At 38.3% G+C, this 17,405-nt stretch overlaps 1 protein-coding gene across 1 annotated transcript; it reads left to right on the forward strand.

Moving 5' to 3' along the window:
- The first annotated feature begins 55 nt into the window (after window positions 1-55).
- LOC117664976 (uncharacterized) lies at window positions 56-11,064 on the forward strand. The gene has a single exon (XM_034416483.3). The coding sequence runs from the start codon at window positions 114-116 to the stop codon at window positions 10,959-10,961; it is 10,848 nt and encodes a 3,615-aa protein (XP_034272374.1). The 5' UTR covers window positions 56-113; the 3' UTR covers window positions 10,962-11,064.
- The last annotated feature ends 6,341 nt before the right edge of the window (window positions 11,065-17,405 follow it).

The raw sequence follows: 17,405 nt of genomic DNA on the forward strand, positions 1-17,405 counted from the left end.
CCATTTTTCATAAAATCATTCATTAGAATAAGGATTAAATCCTCTCTTAGATCAGTTTTTTTTTAATTCTTCCTTCCCTTTAAGATCCAACTAAATCAACATTTTTCGTCATCATGGGATCAAGTAATCTTCCAAGGTTCAGGTCTGATCTCAGTTTTACAAATTCTGAAGATCGTCTTTTTCTCCGGGAATCATTAGAAACTGTAGTCAGTTCCTTGACACTTACTGCAAATGACATCTGTATAGAAGAGAGGGACAGTGAGCTTCCTGAAGATGCATGGAATGAAAACAATTTGGAGAACTGTAATGAGGAAAACATGGAACAATTGCAGAATAATAGCCAAGAAATAGAATACGAAAATCTTTATATATCTGATGAGGTAAGGAATCAAATCAATGAAAAGAATAAAAAGGCTTTGGACGCCCTAGCTAAAGTTGAACTTCAAAAAGCTGTTGATCTGTTCTCTGAAGCTATTGAGGTCAACCCAAACATTTCTAGTTCTTACACCAATCGTGCCAATGTCTATATGCAATTGCAAAAACCAAATGCTGCTATTAAAGACTGCAACATGGCCATTGAACTGAATCCCAAATCATCAGAACCATTAAAACTGAGAGGAAAAGCATTCAAGGAATTAGGCTGTTTTAAAAAAGCAGCCTGTGATTTTGCTTTAGCTTCTAAGTTAGAATATGATAAAGAGGCCAATTCAGTACTAAAGCAATTAAAATCAGGATTTCAAAGAATTTCTGAAAGCCAAGCAAAGTGCATCCTTACATATAAGGAATCTGAGATACTGGAGAAGATTAAGAAAGCCCAGATAATTTTAGAGGATCAAAAGCAAGACCAGAGAGAGGAAAATATTAGCATAGAACTGGAGAACAAAGTAGTAAGGAATAAAGAAGAGAAAATGAAGCTAGACCATAATAAAGACTCCCAAGAAATAATATATGAAAATGTGGAGACAGATGAGAAATGGAAGCAGGCCAGTGAAAACAAGAAAGCAGCTTTGGATGCAATGGAGAAAGGTGAATATCAAAAAGCAGCTGAGTTATTCACTAAAGCTATCAAACTAAACCCCCATTTTACTAACTTGTATGTTTGCCGTGCCAGTGCTTTTCTGAAACTTCATATGCCAACTGCTGCCATAAAGGATTGTAACAGTGCCATAAAATTAAATCCTGATATGGCCTTACCATACAAGTGCCGTGGAGAGGCGTTTTGCATGTTGGGTTATTGGCAGGAGGCTACTAAAGATTTCTCTGTGTCCTGTCAACTAGATTATGATGAAGATACTTATGCCAAGATGAAAGAAATACAAACAGAAAATGAGAAAATTATTAAATGGTGGGAAAACCCAGAGGAAAGAAGTAATCAGGGAGAATGTAAAGAGAAGATGAGCAAAATGAAAGAAGCTTCTGGGAAAATACAAGGAAATGGTCCCCAAGATAAATCAGTTATTCATGAGTCTTGCAAACAAGAACAGGACCCAAGAACATTTCACATTTCTGAGGAAAAGACAATTCTGCATAATTCCAAAAACTATAAAATACTCCCTCTTTATTGTTCAGAGGATCAAAATGAAACTTTTCCCATGTCTGCAGTACAAGAGCAAGATCAGTTTATGGATTATGAAAAACAAGAGCACATTGAACTGCATGAAAGAAGGGCTCAGAAAGGACCTATGAGGAAACAAAAATATGAAAGTGAGTCAGAAAGTGAGGACAGTGAATTGGAAATTGATACTGAAGAGGTTATTGAGTCAGATGAAGATCTTCCTCAGGAGATGGGAAATGAAAACTTAAAAGTAACTGATGAAATGAGAAAACTAGCCAATGAAAAAAAGAGGGAAGCTTTTGATGCCGTCAATAAAGGAGAACTTTTTAAAGCTTTAGATTTGTTCACAGAAGCTATTAAACTCAATCCACATCTTACTATTTTATATGCAAACCGAGCCAGGGTCTATTTGAAGTTACAAAAGCCAACTGCTGCAATTAGGGACTGTGATAAAGCCATACAAATAAATCCTGACTCAGCCCAGCCCTACAAGTGGCGAGGAAAAGCATTGCAAATACTTGGTTACTGGCAAAAGGCAGCTAAAGACCTTGCCTTGGCCTGCCAATTAGATTATGATGAAGAATCCTATGCTTTGCTAAAAGAGGTACAACCAAAGGCTCAGAAAATCGCCAGGCTCAGGAGGAAGCAGGAACAGAAAATTGATGAAAAGAAGGATAAGGGTCTTTTGAGTGAACATCAAGAAACTTGTAAGAAGCAAGAAAGATCTCAAATGACATCTGCAGAATTAGGAAGAAATGACAAGGACATTGTGGAGGAATGGAGAGAAAGTTGCGGGGGAAACACTAAAGAACAACAAAAAGTAAGGCAAATAGTTCTGACAAAACAGAAGGGTATGGCCCAAGACAACAGATGGAGATACTTTCAGGAAAGCAAAAGGAAACAAGGTAACTATTTTGAGAAGGAGGAAGAGGAAGAAGAAGAAATAGAAGAAGAGGAACAAGAAGAAAAATTCCAAGAAAATTTACTGAAAGAACAAGTGAACCTTAAACAGAAAGAAATGAAACACCAAGTCCATCAGAATGAGTTGGAGGAACAACTAAAAGCTCTTCAGCAAGAATTGGATGAAAAACTCAGAAGTTATCAAGAAGAAATCGATGAAGAAGAAAGCACTTTGCAGAAATTATTAGATGAGCAGGAAAAATCACAGCAAAAGGCACTCTGTGAACAAGAACAAACTTTTAAAATAATCTTGGAAGAACAAGAAAAAATACAGAAGGCAAACTTGAGGGAACTGGCCAGAGCTCAACAACAGGCTTTAGACGAGCTTGAAAAAGCCACAAAGAAAGCCCTGGAGGAACAAGAGAGAGTTCAGCAACAAGCTCTTGAAGAACAGGAAAGAGCACAGGAGGCCCTGGATGTTTTGGAAAGAGCACATAAAAAGGCTCTGGAGGAACAAAAAAAAGTCCTTATAGCTGCAATGGAAGAACAGGAGTACGCTCAGAGAAAGTCACAGGAAGAAAAAAGGATGGCTCAGGCAGCTTTAGAAAAACTTGCAGAAGCTCAAAGAAAGGTCCAAAAACAGCAGGAAAGAGCTGAGAGGCAAGCTAAGGAAGAAAGAGAGAAAGCACAAAGAGCTTTAGAAGAATTAGAGATTGCTCAGAAAAAGGCTTTGGAAGATCAGAAAAAAGCTGAGAAAACTCTGGAAGCTGTAGAAAGAGCCCACAAACAGGCTTTAGAGAACCAAAGAAAGATTCAGATGGTAGCTGTGGAAGAACATCAGCAAGCAAAAGAAAGTTACCTAGAAGAAAAAAAGATGACTGAAGCTACCATGAAACAATTTTCAAGAATGCAAAAAGAATTTCATGAGGGACAAGAAAGTTCAGAAAAGAAAGCAGTAAAAGAGAGAGGGGGTGGTCAGAAAGACATAGAAGAATTGGAAATTGCTAAAGAGGTAGCCCTAGAGGAACAAGCAAGAGCTCAAAAAGCTCTGGAAGCTTTAGAAAAATCTCATATGTGGGCATTAGACCAACAGAAGAAAGCACAGGAAAATATTCTAAAAGAAAGATTGATGGGAAAAGTAGCTGAGGAACACTTCTCAGCAGTTCAGAAAAAAGTCCAAGAACAGAGAAAGAATCGGAAAGTGGCCAAAGAAGAAAGAGAAAGAACTGATAAATCCCTAGAAGAATTAGTTCTGGAAAACTTAGAAATTGGTCATAAAGAGGCTTTAGAGGAAAAAAAAAAAATATCTGAAGAAGAAAAGGAATTGGTGGAAGAAGCTCTGGGAAACATTTCTGTGGCTCAGATAAAGGAACAGGAAAAGCAGAAAAGATCTGAGAAAAATGTAATGGGAGAAAATCAAAGTGCACAAAACACTTTAGAAGAATCAGAGATTCTTCAGAGGAAAACTATAAAGGGACAGGAAAGACAGAACATATGGCAGAACCTTAAAGAGTTAGAAATTTCTCAAAATAAATTTCAGGTAGAACAAGACAGTGCTCAGAATGCTCCAGAAGTGGTAGAAATAGGGAAAATGGCACTGTCAGAACAAAATATAGCATTAATAGAAGTACAAGAACAAACAAGGAGGGGGAATCCAAAAAATAAGTCTGAAGCTGATCTGGAAAAAATTTCCATGGCTCACAGAAAAATCCAAAAAGAACAGAGAAGAGGTAAGAGAAGCATCATTGAAGAAAGTGTGCAAATATCAAAGGCCCTTGAAAAAGTTGAAAATGTGGAAAAAAACTTCCTGGAGGAACAAGAAAGTAACCAAGGCACTCTGGAAATTATAGAAAATGCTCACACAAAGATTCTGAAAGAACAAAAAGGTGTTCAGGCAGCACTGATGGAAAGACCAGAACAAATGAGGAAAAAAATTCAGGAAGAAAAGAAGATGGCTGAGGTAGCCCTGGGAGAGCTTTTCAGGACTCAAAAAAAAATTCAAGAAGAGCGGGAAGAAGCTGGGAAAAAAACCATGAAAGAAAGAGAAAGCATACAAAAGGCCCTCAATGAATTGGAGATTGCTAAAAAGAAATGTCTTGAGGAACAGGAAAGAGCTCAAAATGCTGTGAAAACTTTAGAAAGGGCTCATATAAAAGCCCTGGAGGAACAGAAGGAAGCTCAGAGAGCAGTGATGGAAGAACAAGAACAAATAAGGAAAAAAATTCAGGAAGAAAAGAAGATGGTTGAAGTAGCCCTGGAAGAGCTTTTCAGGAATCAGAAGAAGTCCCAGGAAGAGCAGGTGAATGCTCAGATGAAAGCCATGGAAGAAAGAGAAGCTATACAAAAGACCCTAAAAGAAGTAGAAGTTATGCAAAAGAAAGTCCTAGAAAAAGAGAAAAGAACTCAGAATGCATTGGAAGCTGTAGAAGAAATGCGTAAACAGGCTTTAGAGGAGCTGAACAAAGCTAAGAGGACTGCCATAGAAGAACAGGAACAAGAATGGAAAAGAATTCAAGAAGAAAAGAAAATGGTTTTGCTGGCCCAGGAAGAGCTTGTCAGGATTCAGAAGACAATACAAGAAGAGAGACAGAGAGCTGAAAACAAAGCAGCAGAAGAAAGACAGTTAGCTCACAAAAACCTTAAAGAATTAGAAATTGCTCATAAGAAAGCACTGGAAGAACAGAGAAAAGCTCAGAAAGCTTTGGAAGATGTAGAAGAAGCTCATAAAAAAGTGTTGGAAGAACAAAAGAAAGCTCAAATGGCTGTGATACAAGAACAGGAAAAAATCTGGAAAAAAACTGAAGAAGAAAAGAAGATGGCTGAGGAAGCCTTAGAAAAATTGTCAAAGATTCAAAGACAGATTCAAGAACAGCAGGAAGAAAAAGCCTTGGAAAGAAATGCTCAGGAAGCCTTAAAAAAATATGAGTTTGCTCAAAAAAAGTCTATGGAGGAACAGGAAAGAGCAGCAGAAGCTCTGGAAGCGGTGGAAAAAGCTCATAAACAGGCACTGGAGGAACAGAAGAAAGCTCAGATGGCTGCCATAGAAGAACAAGAAAAACTGAGGAAAAGGTCTGAAGAAGAAAAGAAGATGGCTGAAGCTGCCCTAGAAGAAGTTTTCAAAACTCAAAGGAAGCTCCAAGAAGAACAGCAAAAAGCTGAAAAAACAGCAATGGAAGAGAGAGAGAAAGTTCAGAAGAACCTAGAAGAATTACAAACTATTAGAAAAGAAGCCCTTGAGGAACAGAAACAAGCTCAGAAGGCACTGGAAGAAGTAGAAATAACTCATCAACAGGCTATGGAGGAGCAGAAGAAGGCTCATTTGGCAGCCATGGAGGAACAGGAGCAAGGATGGGAAAAAATGCAAGAAGAAAAAAAAAGGATGGAGGCAGCTCTGGAAGAGTTTTTAAGGACACAGCAACAGTTCCAAAAAGAGCAGGAAATAGCTGAAGAGAAAGCAATACAAGAAAAAAAGATAGCTCAAAATACCCTCAGAGAATTAGACATTGCTCAAAAACAAGCTCTTGAAGAACAAATAAGAGCTCAGAGAGCTTTGGAAAATGTAGAAAAAGCTCATAAACAGGCACTGGAAGAGCAGAAGAAAGCTCAGATGGCTTCCATTGAAGAATATGAACAGGCACAGAAAAAAGCTGAAGAAGAAAAGAAAAGTGCTGAGGCAGCTTTAGAAAAACTTGCACAAGCTGAGATGAAAATGCAAGAGGAACACAAGCAGGCTGAGAAGAATGCAATGGAAGAAAGAGATAAAGCTCAGAAGGCCCTAGAAGAATTACAGATTCTTCAAAAGAAAGCCATTGAGAAAAAGAATCAAAGTCAACAATCCCTAGAATCAGTAGAAATAGCTCATCAACAGGCTGTGGAGGAGCAGAAGAAAGCTCATCTGGATGTCATGGAGGAATTGGAAAAAGAATGGGGAAAAATGCAAGAAGAAAAGAAAAGGATGGAGGCAGCTCTGGAAGAGTTTTTAAGGATACAGCAAGAGTTTCAAAAAGAGCAGGAAATGGCTGAAGAAAAAGCAATACAAGAAAAACAGATAGCCCAGAAAGCACTCAGAGAATTAGACATTGCTCAAAAACAAGCTCTTGAAGAACAAAGAAGAGCTCAGAAAGCTTTGGAAAATGTAGAAAAAGCTCATAAACAGGCACTGGAAGAGCAGAAGAAAGCTCAGATGACTGCCATTGAAGAATGTGAACAGGCACGGAAAGAAGCTGAAGAAGAAAAGAAAAGTGCTGAATTAGTTTTAGAAAAACTTGCACAAGCTGAGATGAAAATGCAAGAGAAGCATAAGCAGGCTGAGAAGAATGCAATGGAAGAAAAAGAGAAAGCTCAGAAGGCCCTGGAAGAACTAGAGATTGCTCAGAAAAAGGCCCGAGAAGAGCAGATAAGAGCTCAAAATGCCCTGGAAGCAGTAGAAAGAACTCATAAACAAGCTTTAGAGGAACAAAAAAGAGCTCAGATGGCTGCGTTGGAAGAACAGGAACAAGCATTTAAAAGATCTCAAGAAGAAAAGATGAGAGCTGAGGCGGCCCTGGAGAAATTGTCACAATATCAAAGAAAAGTCCAAGAAGAGCAGGAAAAGGCTGAGAAGAAAGCCCTAAAAGAAAAAGAGAGAGCACAAAAGGCTCTTGAAGAATTAGAAATTGCTCAGAAGAAAGTTTTAGAGGAACAGAAGAAAACTCAGGTGTCTGCCATTGAAGAACTTGAGCAAGCACGGAAAAAATCTGAAGAGGAAAAGAAGATAGCTGAGGCAGCTTTGGAAAAACTGTCAAGCATTGAGAGAAAAGTGCAAGCAGAACAGGAAAGAGCTAAGGAAAAAAACATGGAAGAAAGACAAAGAATTCAAAAGGCCCTAGAAGAATTGCAGATTGAACAGAAGAAAGCCATAGAGGAACGGACAAAAGCTCAAAAAGTTCTGGAAGCTCTTACAAAAGCCCAAAAAGAGGGCCTAGAAGAACAGATGAAAGCTAAAATGGCTGCAATTGATGAACAGGAGCAAGCACGGAAGAAATATCAAGAAGAAAAAAAGATGGCTGAAGCTGCTTTGGAAAATGTTTTAAGAGCTCAGAAAAAACTTCAAGAAGAGCAGGAAAATGCAGGGGAAAAAATTATGGAAGAAAAAGAGAATATACAGAAGGGCCTCAGAGAATTAGCAATTACTCAAAAGAAAGCACTTGAGGAACAGGAAAGAGCTCAGAGTGCTCTAGCAGCTATAGAAAGATGTCATAAAATGGCCCTGGAAGATCAAAGAAGAGCTCAGATAGCAACAATGGAAGAACAAGAACAAACAAGGAAAAAAATTCAGGAAGAAAAGAAGATAGCTGAAGCGACCTTGGATGAACTTTTAAAAACTCAGAGGAGGTTTCAAGAAGAGAAGAAAATGGCTGAGAAAAAAATAATGGAAGAAAGAGAAATAACTCAGGTTGCCCTAGCAGAGTTAAAAATAGCTCAGAAAAAAGTTCAGGAGGAACAGGAAAGGGCTCAGAAAGCATTGGAGGCTGCAGAAAGAGCCCATAAATGTGCCCTGAATGAACAGAAGAAAGCTCAGTTAGCTATTCAAGAACAAGAGCAAACATGGAAAAAATCACAAGAAGAAAAGGAAATGGCTGAGGCAAGACTACAAGAACTCTTAAGGGCCCAGAAAACTTTCCAGGAGGAACAGGAGAAAGCAGAAAAGACAGCCATAGAAGAAAGAGAGAGACTTCAAAAAAACATTAAAAAATTAGAAGAGGTCCAGAAGAGAGCTCAGGAGGAACAGGAGAAGGCCCAGACATCTCAGCATGCTCTAGAAATTGCCCATAAACAAGTACTAGAGGAACAGGAGAATGCTCATTTGGCTGTCATGATGGAACAGGAACAAGCACAGAAAAAATCTCAGGAAGAAAAAAAATTGGCTGAAGCAGCCCTAGAAAATCTATTGAAACAAGTACAAAAGGAGCAAGAAACAGCTGAGAGAAAGGCAATAGCAGAAAGAGAGAAAGCTAAGACATTGCTAAAAGAATTAGACATCGCTCAGAAGAAGGCTGTAGAAAATATATTGACAGCTAAAAAGGAGAGTCTGGAAGAACAGAAAAGAGCTCAAAACGCATTGGACAACCTAGAAAGAACTCATAAGCAGGCATTAGAGGAACAGAAAAACGCTCAAAGGAAATCTCAGGAGGAAAGAAAGATGGCTGAGGCTGCTTTGGAAGAATTATCAAGAGCTCAGAAAAATATCCAGGAAGAGCAGCATTTAGCAGAGCAGAAAGCAATTAAAGAGAGAGAAAGAGCACAGAAAGAGTTAGAAGAATTAGAGAAGGCCCAGAAGAAGGCCCTGAAGGAACAGGAGAAAGCTCAAAAAACTCGGGATCTTCTTGAAAAAGCTCATAAGCAGGCACTGGAAGAACAGAAGAAAGCACTAAAGAAAATCCAAGAGGAAAAAAGAATGGCTGAAGCTGCTCTGCAAGAACTTTTAAGAACCCAGAAAACATTCCAAGAAGAACAGGAAAAGGTTAAGAAGAAAACCATGAAAGAAAATGAGAGGACTCAGAAGACTATAGAAGAATTAGAAGTTGCTCAGAAAAAAACTCAGGAAGAAGAGGAAAAAGCTCAGAAGGCTTTGGGAAGGGCTCATAAAGAAATCCTAGAGGAGCAGAAGAAAGTTCAGGTAGCTGCTATGGAAGAACTGGAACAAGCACGAAAAAAGTGTCAAGAAGAAAAGAAGATGTGTGAGGCAGCCTTGCAAGAACTCTTGGAGACTAAGAAAAAATTCCAAGAAGAGCAGGAAATATCTAAGATGCAAGTAATGAAAGAATTAGAGAATGCACAGAAAGAGCTGGAAAAAATAAAAATGGCTCAAAAAGAAGCCTTGGAAAAAGAGGTGAATGCTAAGAAGGCTGTGGATAGTGTAGAAAGAGTTCACACTCAGGCCCTAGAGGAACAAATGAAAGTGCAGCAAACATGTCAAGATGGAAAAAAAATGGCTGAGGCAGCCCTGGAAGAACTCTCAAATGCTCAAAGACAATATCAAGAAGAACAGGAAAAAGCTGAGCAAAAAGCAACCAGAGAAAAAGAAATAATTCATATAAAACTAAAAGAATTGGAGATTGCTCAGACAGTGGCTCTAGAGAAAGAGGAAAATGCTCAGAAAGCTTTGGATGCTCTGGAAAAAGCTCACAAGCAAACCCTGGAGGAGCAAAAGAAAGCCCAGATGGAACTGGAACAAATGCAAAAAAAATATGAGGAAGAAAAGAAAATGGCTGAAGCTGCTCTGAAAAAACTGTCATGGGCAGAGAGAAGCATCCAAAATGAGCAGGGAAGGACCATGGAAGAAACAGGAAAGTCACAGGAGACCTTAGAAGAATTAGAGATTGCAAGGAAGAAGGCTCTGAAAGAAAAGGAGAATGCTCAGATAGCTTTGGAGGCTCTGGAAAGAACTCATAAACAAATACTGGAGAAAGAAGAAAAAGCACAAAAAAAATCTCAAGAAGAAAAGCAATTGGCTGAGGCTGCCCTGGGAGAACTTATAAGAACTCAGAGAAAGTTTCAAGAAGAAAAAGAAAGGGCTGAAAGAAGAGCCAAGGAAGAAAGGGGAAATGTGCAGAAGTCTCTAGAAGAATTAGAGATTGCTCAAAAGAAAGCTCTAGAGGACTTGGCAATAGCTCAAAAGATGGCCATGGAGGAAAATGAAAGAACACAGCAGAGGGCATTAGAAGAAAAAAGGGCAATACATCTGGCTATGAAAAAGCTGGAGACAGCACATGCTAAAGCTATAGAGGAACAACAGATAGCACAGAGGCTGGCTTTTGAAGAACAGCAGAGAACTAAGGAAATGTTTGCTAAACTAGAGGAATCACGAAGAAAAGCCCTGGAAGATCAAGAAGAAGCAAAAAGGAAAGCTGTAGATGAACAAGTAAGAGCTCATCATGCTATAAATGAATTGGCCAAGATACAAAGGGAAGTTTTGGAAGAACAAGAGGAAGCTCAGAAGATAGCTTTAGCAGAACAGCGCAAGGCTGAGATGATGTTTAAGGAACTGGAAGAAAGACAGAGAAAAGTCCTAAATGATGAGCAGAGAACATGGATGAAAGACTTCGATGATAAAAAAAAAGCTCATGTTACTTTAGGGGAATTTGCAAACAATCAAATGATGGAACAGGAGAATGTTCATGCTAATACAGTAGATGAGCAGAAGGAAGCTCATAAAGCTAGCGAACTGGAGAAAGCACAGAATCAAATATTGGAAAAAACACATAATAAATATTCAGCACAATTTTCAGAGTCTGTTCTAAAAACAATGAATGAAGAGGGCACTGCAGCATCTGGTAGTGAACTTGAGGAAGCAGAAAAGAAAGACTTGGTCATACTTGGTGGTAAAAAGTTCTATATGGAGCCAGAAAAAATTCTTAGGGATTTAGACAAGAAGGAATACCAGCAATCCCTTAGGAACAGAGGATATGACAAGAATTCTCGACAACCACTCCCAAACTCTGTCTTGGACTTTTTTCAAAACTGACTAAATTCTAGAATTCTGATCCTGAATGAAAGTTAGAGAAAGAATGGATCAATCTTAAAGTCATCTGCAGCCATTAATGGAAGTAAAAATGGGAAGGAAGAAATAAGGAGAGAATGTTTCTATTTTTAAAGGCTCTCTTCCCCTAAGCGGTATACTTTGTATAGGATTAAATTAACCCACATAGCATTAGGTACAAATTCTTATAAACATTAAAGGTTTGAAAATGCTTCGGGCAACTTATTCAGGGGAAAGAGTCAAAACCATAAATTGGCTTTTTCTCCATTCATCCAATGTAGATTTTTAGGACAGGAAATTTTTAAATATTGAATATTAAATCCAACCTAGATTCTTTTTAATCATGCCATAAAATCAGAACATAGATAAAATAAAATTACTGGTCTTTAGATATAGTATTCTCTAATTTGATTCAATTAAATTTTAAAACGTCACTGTGAAAAATTCCAAAAACATTGTTTATTCTAATAAACTAAATGAAAGTGATTAGATTCAGATTTTAAAAAAACATATGAAAAAATTGAGCATTTATAGATTATGTAACTCATACAGTTTAATGCAGTGGTGGGATTCAGCCAGTTCACACCACTTCGGGAGAACCGGTTGTTTAACCTTCTGAGCAGTTTGGCAAACTGGTTGTTGGAAGAAATCATTAGGACAGAGAACTAGTTGTTAAATTACTTGAATCCCACCACTGGTTTAATGCTCAATTTTTTCATATTTCAACAGTGAGAAGTTATTTCAAAAGAATCTTTAGCAGATTTTATCAAAAAGCTTGCGTTCATAACAGTGTGTAGGATTGTAGGATTGTCCACTAAGCCCACTTACTGTCTAAAAGTAGATGTGGGGTGTGGATGTATTTTTGTCATCAAAACATTTCTTTTGAAGTTAGAAAATAATCCATGTGAAGCAGATTTAAGATTCTAGGCAACAAATCTAATGTTTTCTATTGGGGAATGAGCTTAGTAGGATTTACTTCAAAAGTAAATTCCAGGTTAATTTGCTTTCTTATTTTATCAGGCTAATACGCCATTTCAAATACTAATAGAATCTAAGTGTCTTATATAAAGTGACCAGATTTTAACATTGGTAAAGAGGGACATTGTGGGCGTGGCTTATTTTGTGGGCGTGGCTAGCTGGTCATGTGACTGGGTGGGCGTGGCTAGCTGGTCATGTATAGGGTAAGGTGAACAGATTTTAACATTGGTAAGAAGGACACCATTGTGGGCGTGGCTTATTGTGTGGGTATGGCTTGGAGGCCATGTGACTGGGTGGGTGGTGACCCGGTGGCCGTGGCTATGTGTATAGGGACTACTCAGAGGGCTGAAAAGTCATTTCTGACAGGTCCTCACACTTTTGACTGGTCCTCACACTTATGACCATCCTCACATTTATGCCCGTGCAGCATTCTTAACAACCATGTCACTCATTTCACAACTGCTTCTCTTCACCATGGTGACAAGATAGGGCAAAAACGTAAAATGTGAGGACAGTCGTAAGTTCAAGGACTGGTCAAAAGTGCGAGGACCAGTCAAAAATAACTTTTTCAGCCCTCCGAGTAGTCCATATGCACAAAAGGACTAACTAGAGGGCTGAAAAAAGTCATTTCTGACAGGTCCTCGCACTTTTGACTGGTCCTCACACTTATGACCATCCTCACATTTATGCCCGTGCAGCATTCTTAACAACCATGTCACTCATTTCACAACTGCTTCTCTTCACCATGATGACAAGATAGGGCAAAAATGTAAAATGTGAGGACAGTCGTAAGTTCGAGGACTGGTCAAAAGTGTGAGGACCAGTCAAAAATAAGTTTTTCAGCCCTCTGAGTAATCCATATGCATAAAAGGATACAGTAATAGAGAGGGATGAAGGAAGGGAAGGGAAATTAGAGTAGGAGTGACGGTAAGAGAGGGAGGAAGAGAGGAGAAGGAGAAAGGAAGAGGAAATAGGGAGGAGAAGAAGGGGGGGGAAGAGAAAGTAAGAAGGAAAGAAAAGAGAGGTGGTAGGTTTGAGGAGAAAGATTGCTGTACAATAAAAAAGATGAAAGGGAAGAAAGCCAACCCCAAACAAATATAAAGATATTAAGATAAAGAATGAATTGTTAAACTTTAAAGAATAAAAGAGAACAAATATGAATAAATAGCAATAATTAGAAACACACATACAAACATACAATGTATTTTCTTTGAACAGAATATTTGGCTGGTTCACAAATTTAAACAGTGTTTAGTCATTTCAATTAAATTTACAATTTCTATATTTCCTTTTTGCCATATTTATTCCTCATCTATTTTTGTAAAAAACCAATATTACCCTTCATCCTCATCTCCAATCTTAATCAAATTCAATTTTTCCCTTCTATTCTATATTATACCCCTTCCCATTGTCATATATTTTTATATCCATCCTCACATTGGTTAATTATGTAATATTACAGTTGTTTAATATAAATTCAACATTTTAATATAAATCAATTAGTTATATAACTACCTTTTTTGTATATTAATCAATATGAACATGAATATTCCAATTATTTCCATGCAATCCAATTTCTTACAAATCAATTAATTATATTTACCAATAATAATAAACCAAATAATTTCCCCCATATATTCCTCCAAACCACAACTTAACCATTTCTGCTTTCAACACAGTATACAATTAATAGTATCTCAATTATTACAATTCCCTAGTTAAAAAGAGCTTTTTTTTCTTTTGTGTTTTAAAATCTCGAATCTAAAATCTTGAATTTAAAATCTCTTTTGCCCTAAATAATTTCCCATTGTTTGCACCTCCCTTTTTTGGTGAGGAAAAGGAAAATAAATCTGCTGCCTAATTTTCCAACATTGCAAGCAAACAGCAAAGCCAACAGCCTGTTTTACTTTCAGTTTCGTTTTGAGCTTGGTTTGCACAAAGAGAAAAACAAACTGCTGAGCAATTTAGCAAGAGCAGAGCCCTGCGCAAATCAGCTGAGAGGGGGAAGCCCAGCTAATCAACGTAGGGCGGCCCTTTGAAGCCCCGCGGCAAGAGTTTAAACAGGTTTTTTCCCTCTAGCCATCAGCGGGGATTCAGGAGGCAGCCGGGATTCAGGAGGCAGAATGAAAAATCGGGACTTTTTTAAAACGCCACGGGACGCGGGACAAATTGCTCAAAAGCGGGACTGTCCCGCCAAAAGCGGGACGTCTGGTCACCTTAGTCTTATACTAAGTATAGATAAATAATCTCCAAATATAACACAAATGTAAATAACAAATACTGAACCCACCTAAAAGTAGTGATGAATATCTGTAGTTTGGATGTAGGATGAGGGTGAAGGTTCATTTTCTGAGCTTATGGGTTGGTTGTCCGATGGTTTCCTGGTTTCTGAACATAGCCTGGTAATGAAACTTTTGGAAACCAACCCACAAGCTTGGAAAACAAACCTTCACCCTCACCACCTAAAAATGTTGCTCCCACACATTTCCTGACAATACTATCCCTCCAAACACCAGAAGAGCTTTCACACTTGCTCATTGTAATATCACCTTGTTCACCCTGTTGGTTCTATAACATACCAAAAGACCTGCAGCTCTGTCATTATTTTTCCAAATGTTATGGAATTAAATGTTGTTACAACTAAATGTTGTAATTATTTTAATTACTATAAGAGAATAACTTTTTCTTATCAATGGCAAAACTTTTGGATTATGGATTATATATTAAGTAAGATACACTATTTTTTCTGGAAAATTAACTTGTAACCTACATTCCAAATATGGGCACTAGGTGGCATTATAGCTTGCATAAAACAAAATGACAGCAATACAATAGTGCTCTCTTGAATCTAAGTTAGGTTTTTTTTACAGAACCAACTTTCATGAACTGTTTGCATTGGTGTAAAATTGTTCATTATTAGTCAACAACAGTGTTCACTTTCATATATTTTTAGTATGAAAACTGTAGTGAGAGTATATTTCATACCTATACTGTAGATTCAACAAGAGTCTGGATGGCCTTCCACATGGTTTCAGGCACTCAGCAGTTTGACCACATCATCTGCTGTTTAAATTGGAGTGGATTGATATAAATTGGGGAGCTTTGTGAACTTCATTGAAGCTTGGCTTAAAGTCCCAAATATAACAAATTGAAGCAGAATTCCTTCATTTGATTCAAATTTGGGTGAGCAATGGGAAGAAAGAAAGAAGCTGTTTCAAGTAGTTTTAATCGTAGAAGGATGCATAACAAGCCATCATTACAGGTATATATCTACATAAGACAGGAACTGAAAATACCTCACAGCAGCATCTGAAAGCAGCTCCTCGAGAGTCAGGGAGTACATCTCATACTAATCCTGCCAAGACTGCAGACATAACCACTGTAACATCTTCCCTTTTTCATTAACACAATTATCACATTTTAAAACGTTATAAAACCTTATTAACCTTATAAGCATTATATACAGTATATGCATTAAAATGATATAAAACACTGTATTATAAAACATCATAAACATTTTAAAACATTTTGAAACATGCAAAGTTCCGATGCAAGCAACTGTAACATCTTCCCTTCATATTAACACAACTATCACATATTAAAACATTATGAACCTTATTAAAACATTATAAACATTATAAAACATTGTGAAATATGCAAAGTTCCGATGCAAGCAACTGTATCATCTTCCCTTTTCATATTAACACAACTATCACATAATAAAACATTATAAAACATTGTAAAAGAGTTCAAATTGTAAAAGGGAACAATATCAACACTTTCTACAAGTTAAGTCTGTCATGTGGTCGTGAACATTGGCCACTGTGAGTGACTACTGGCTCTCTTGCACTGACTGGCTTTCTTTGCACTATGGGCTTCTCTGACCTCACTGGAACACTGGCCTCTTCTCGCCGCTTATTGCAGTGTCCGGCGCTCGACTGCTATCGGGTATACATGCTTGCTCCAAGTTCTCATCAACATTAATCTGAGGCCCTATCCCTGTGCATTCCTCATTGTCCATGGGTAAGTGCAGCATGGTAATACCAGATATGTCTGGCCTGTCCACAGGATATATAAAATCTGGCTGCTCAGCTACACGCAAGTCTACTTGATTGCGACGATACAAAATTCCTTCAACGTCCACTAAATAGGAACGTGGAGCCACTTGTTGTAAGCAGCTACTCATTTTCCAGCGACCTGTTCGATCTCCAGGCAGCAGTTTCATCCGAATCCGTTCCCCAATCTTCAATTCTGGCAAATTTCTAGCTGAGTTGTCATATCTTGTCTTGACCACTTGTCTCTTCAGCTGTAACTTTTCTGGAACCACCAAGGGCTCAAGCAGCCCACTGGTAGTGATGTCTTTAGTCTCCTTGCCATCAGTCTCTGTGCCGGACTACTGTCCATGCCCTCAGATGGGGTATTTCTCCAATGTAGAATGGCTTTCCATGGATCTTTACCTTCACTGTAAGTTTTCCTACATAGATTTTTAGCGATGTTCACAGCTGATTCAGCTTTGCTGTTAGCTTGTGGATGACGTGGTGAAGAGGTCACATGCTCGAACTCCCACTCAGCAGCAAATTTCCTAAATTGTAAACTCGTAAACTGAGGACCATTATCTGAGATCACTTTATCTGGTTGGCCAGAACGTGCAAACTGAGTCTTGCATCTCTTAATGGTAGTCTCAGCCAAACAGTCCGTGTGGGGTTAAATTTCCCAAAAGTCAGAATAATGATCAATTAATATTAGATACTATTTTCCTGCATAGATGAACAAGTCCATACTAACAATCTGCTAAGGACGTGATGGTATCTCGTGTGACATCTCTTTGTTGTGAATATGCATATTCATTGCAGGTGGAACAATTACTAACAAAGTCCTTGATTTCACCCTGCATGTTGGGCCAGTAAAGCATGTCACGGGTTTGTCTATAGCATGCCTCTGCCAATATGGCTCGAGTGTATGCGCAATAACATCTCTGCTCTCATTGACCTAGGCACTATGACTCTTGGGCCCTTATACAAGATCCCGTTTTGTATGGCGATCTCATCTCTGAAAGACCAATATTCCCTCACTATTACTGGAACTGCCTCCTTCTCATCCGGCCACCCACTCATAACGATAGCCTTCAGTGCCTGTAAAGCTATATCAGTACCTGTGTGCTGCCTAAGCTGACATAGCTGCTGATTTGTGACATTAAGATAGTCTGCTTGATTAACTTCAATGAAAAAAGTTTGTTCCTGTAGCAACCAGCACACCTTCTGATGCTCATGTTCTCCTCCAAGTGTCACCTGTTCTAATGTAGCCCTACTCAAGGTATCACTAATATACATTTCACATCCTGGCTTGTAGACAACATTAAGGTTATAATTCTGCAAACTAAGCATCATGCTCTGCAGCTGTTTGGAAGCACACAAAAGGGGCTTCTTGAATATAGCTATTAGCGGCTTCTGA

The sequence above is a fragment of the Pantherophis guttatus genome, chromosome 4 (genome assembly GCF_059756535.1).
Source record: "Pantherophis guttatus breed Tessera chromosome 4, ASM5975653v1, whole genome shotgun sequence".
Classification (NCBI taxonomy): Eukaryota; Metazoa; Chordata; class Lepidosauria; order Squamata; family Colubridae; genus Pantherophis; species Pantherophis guttatus.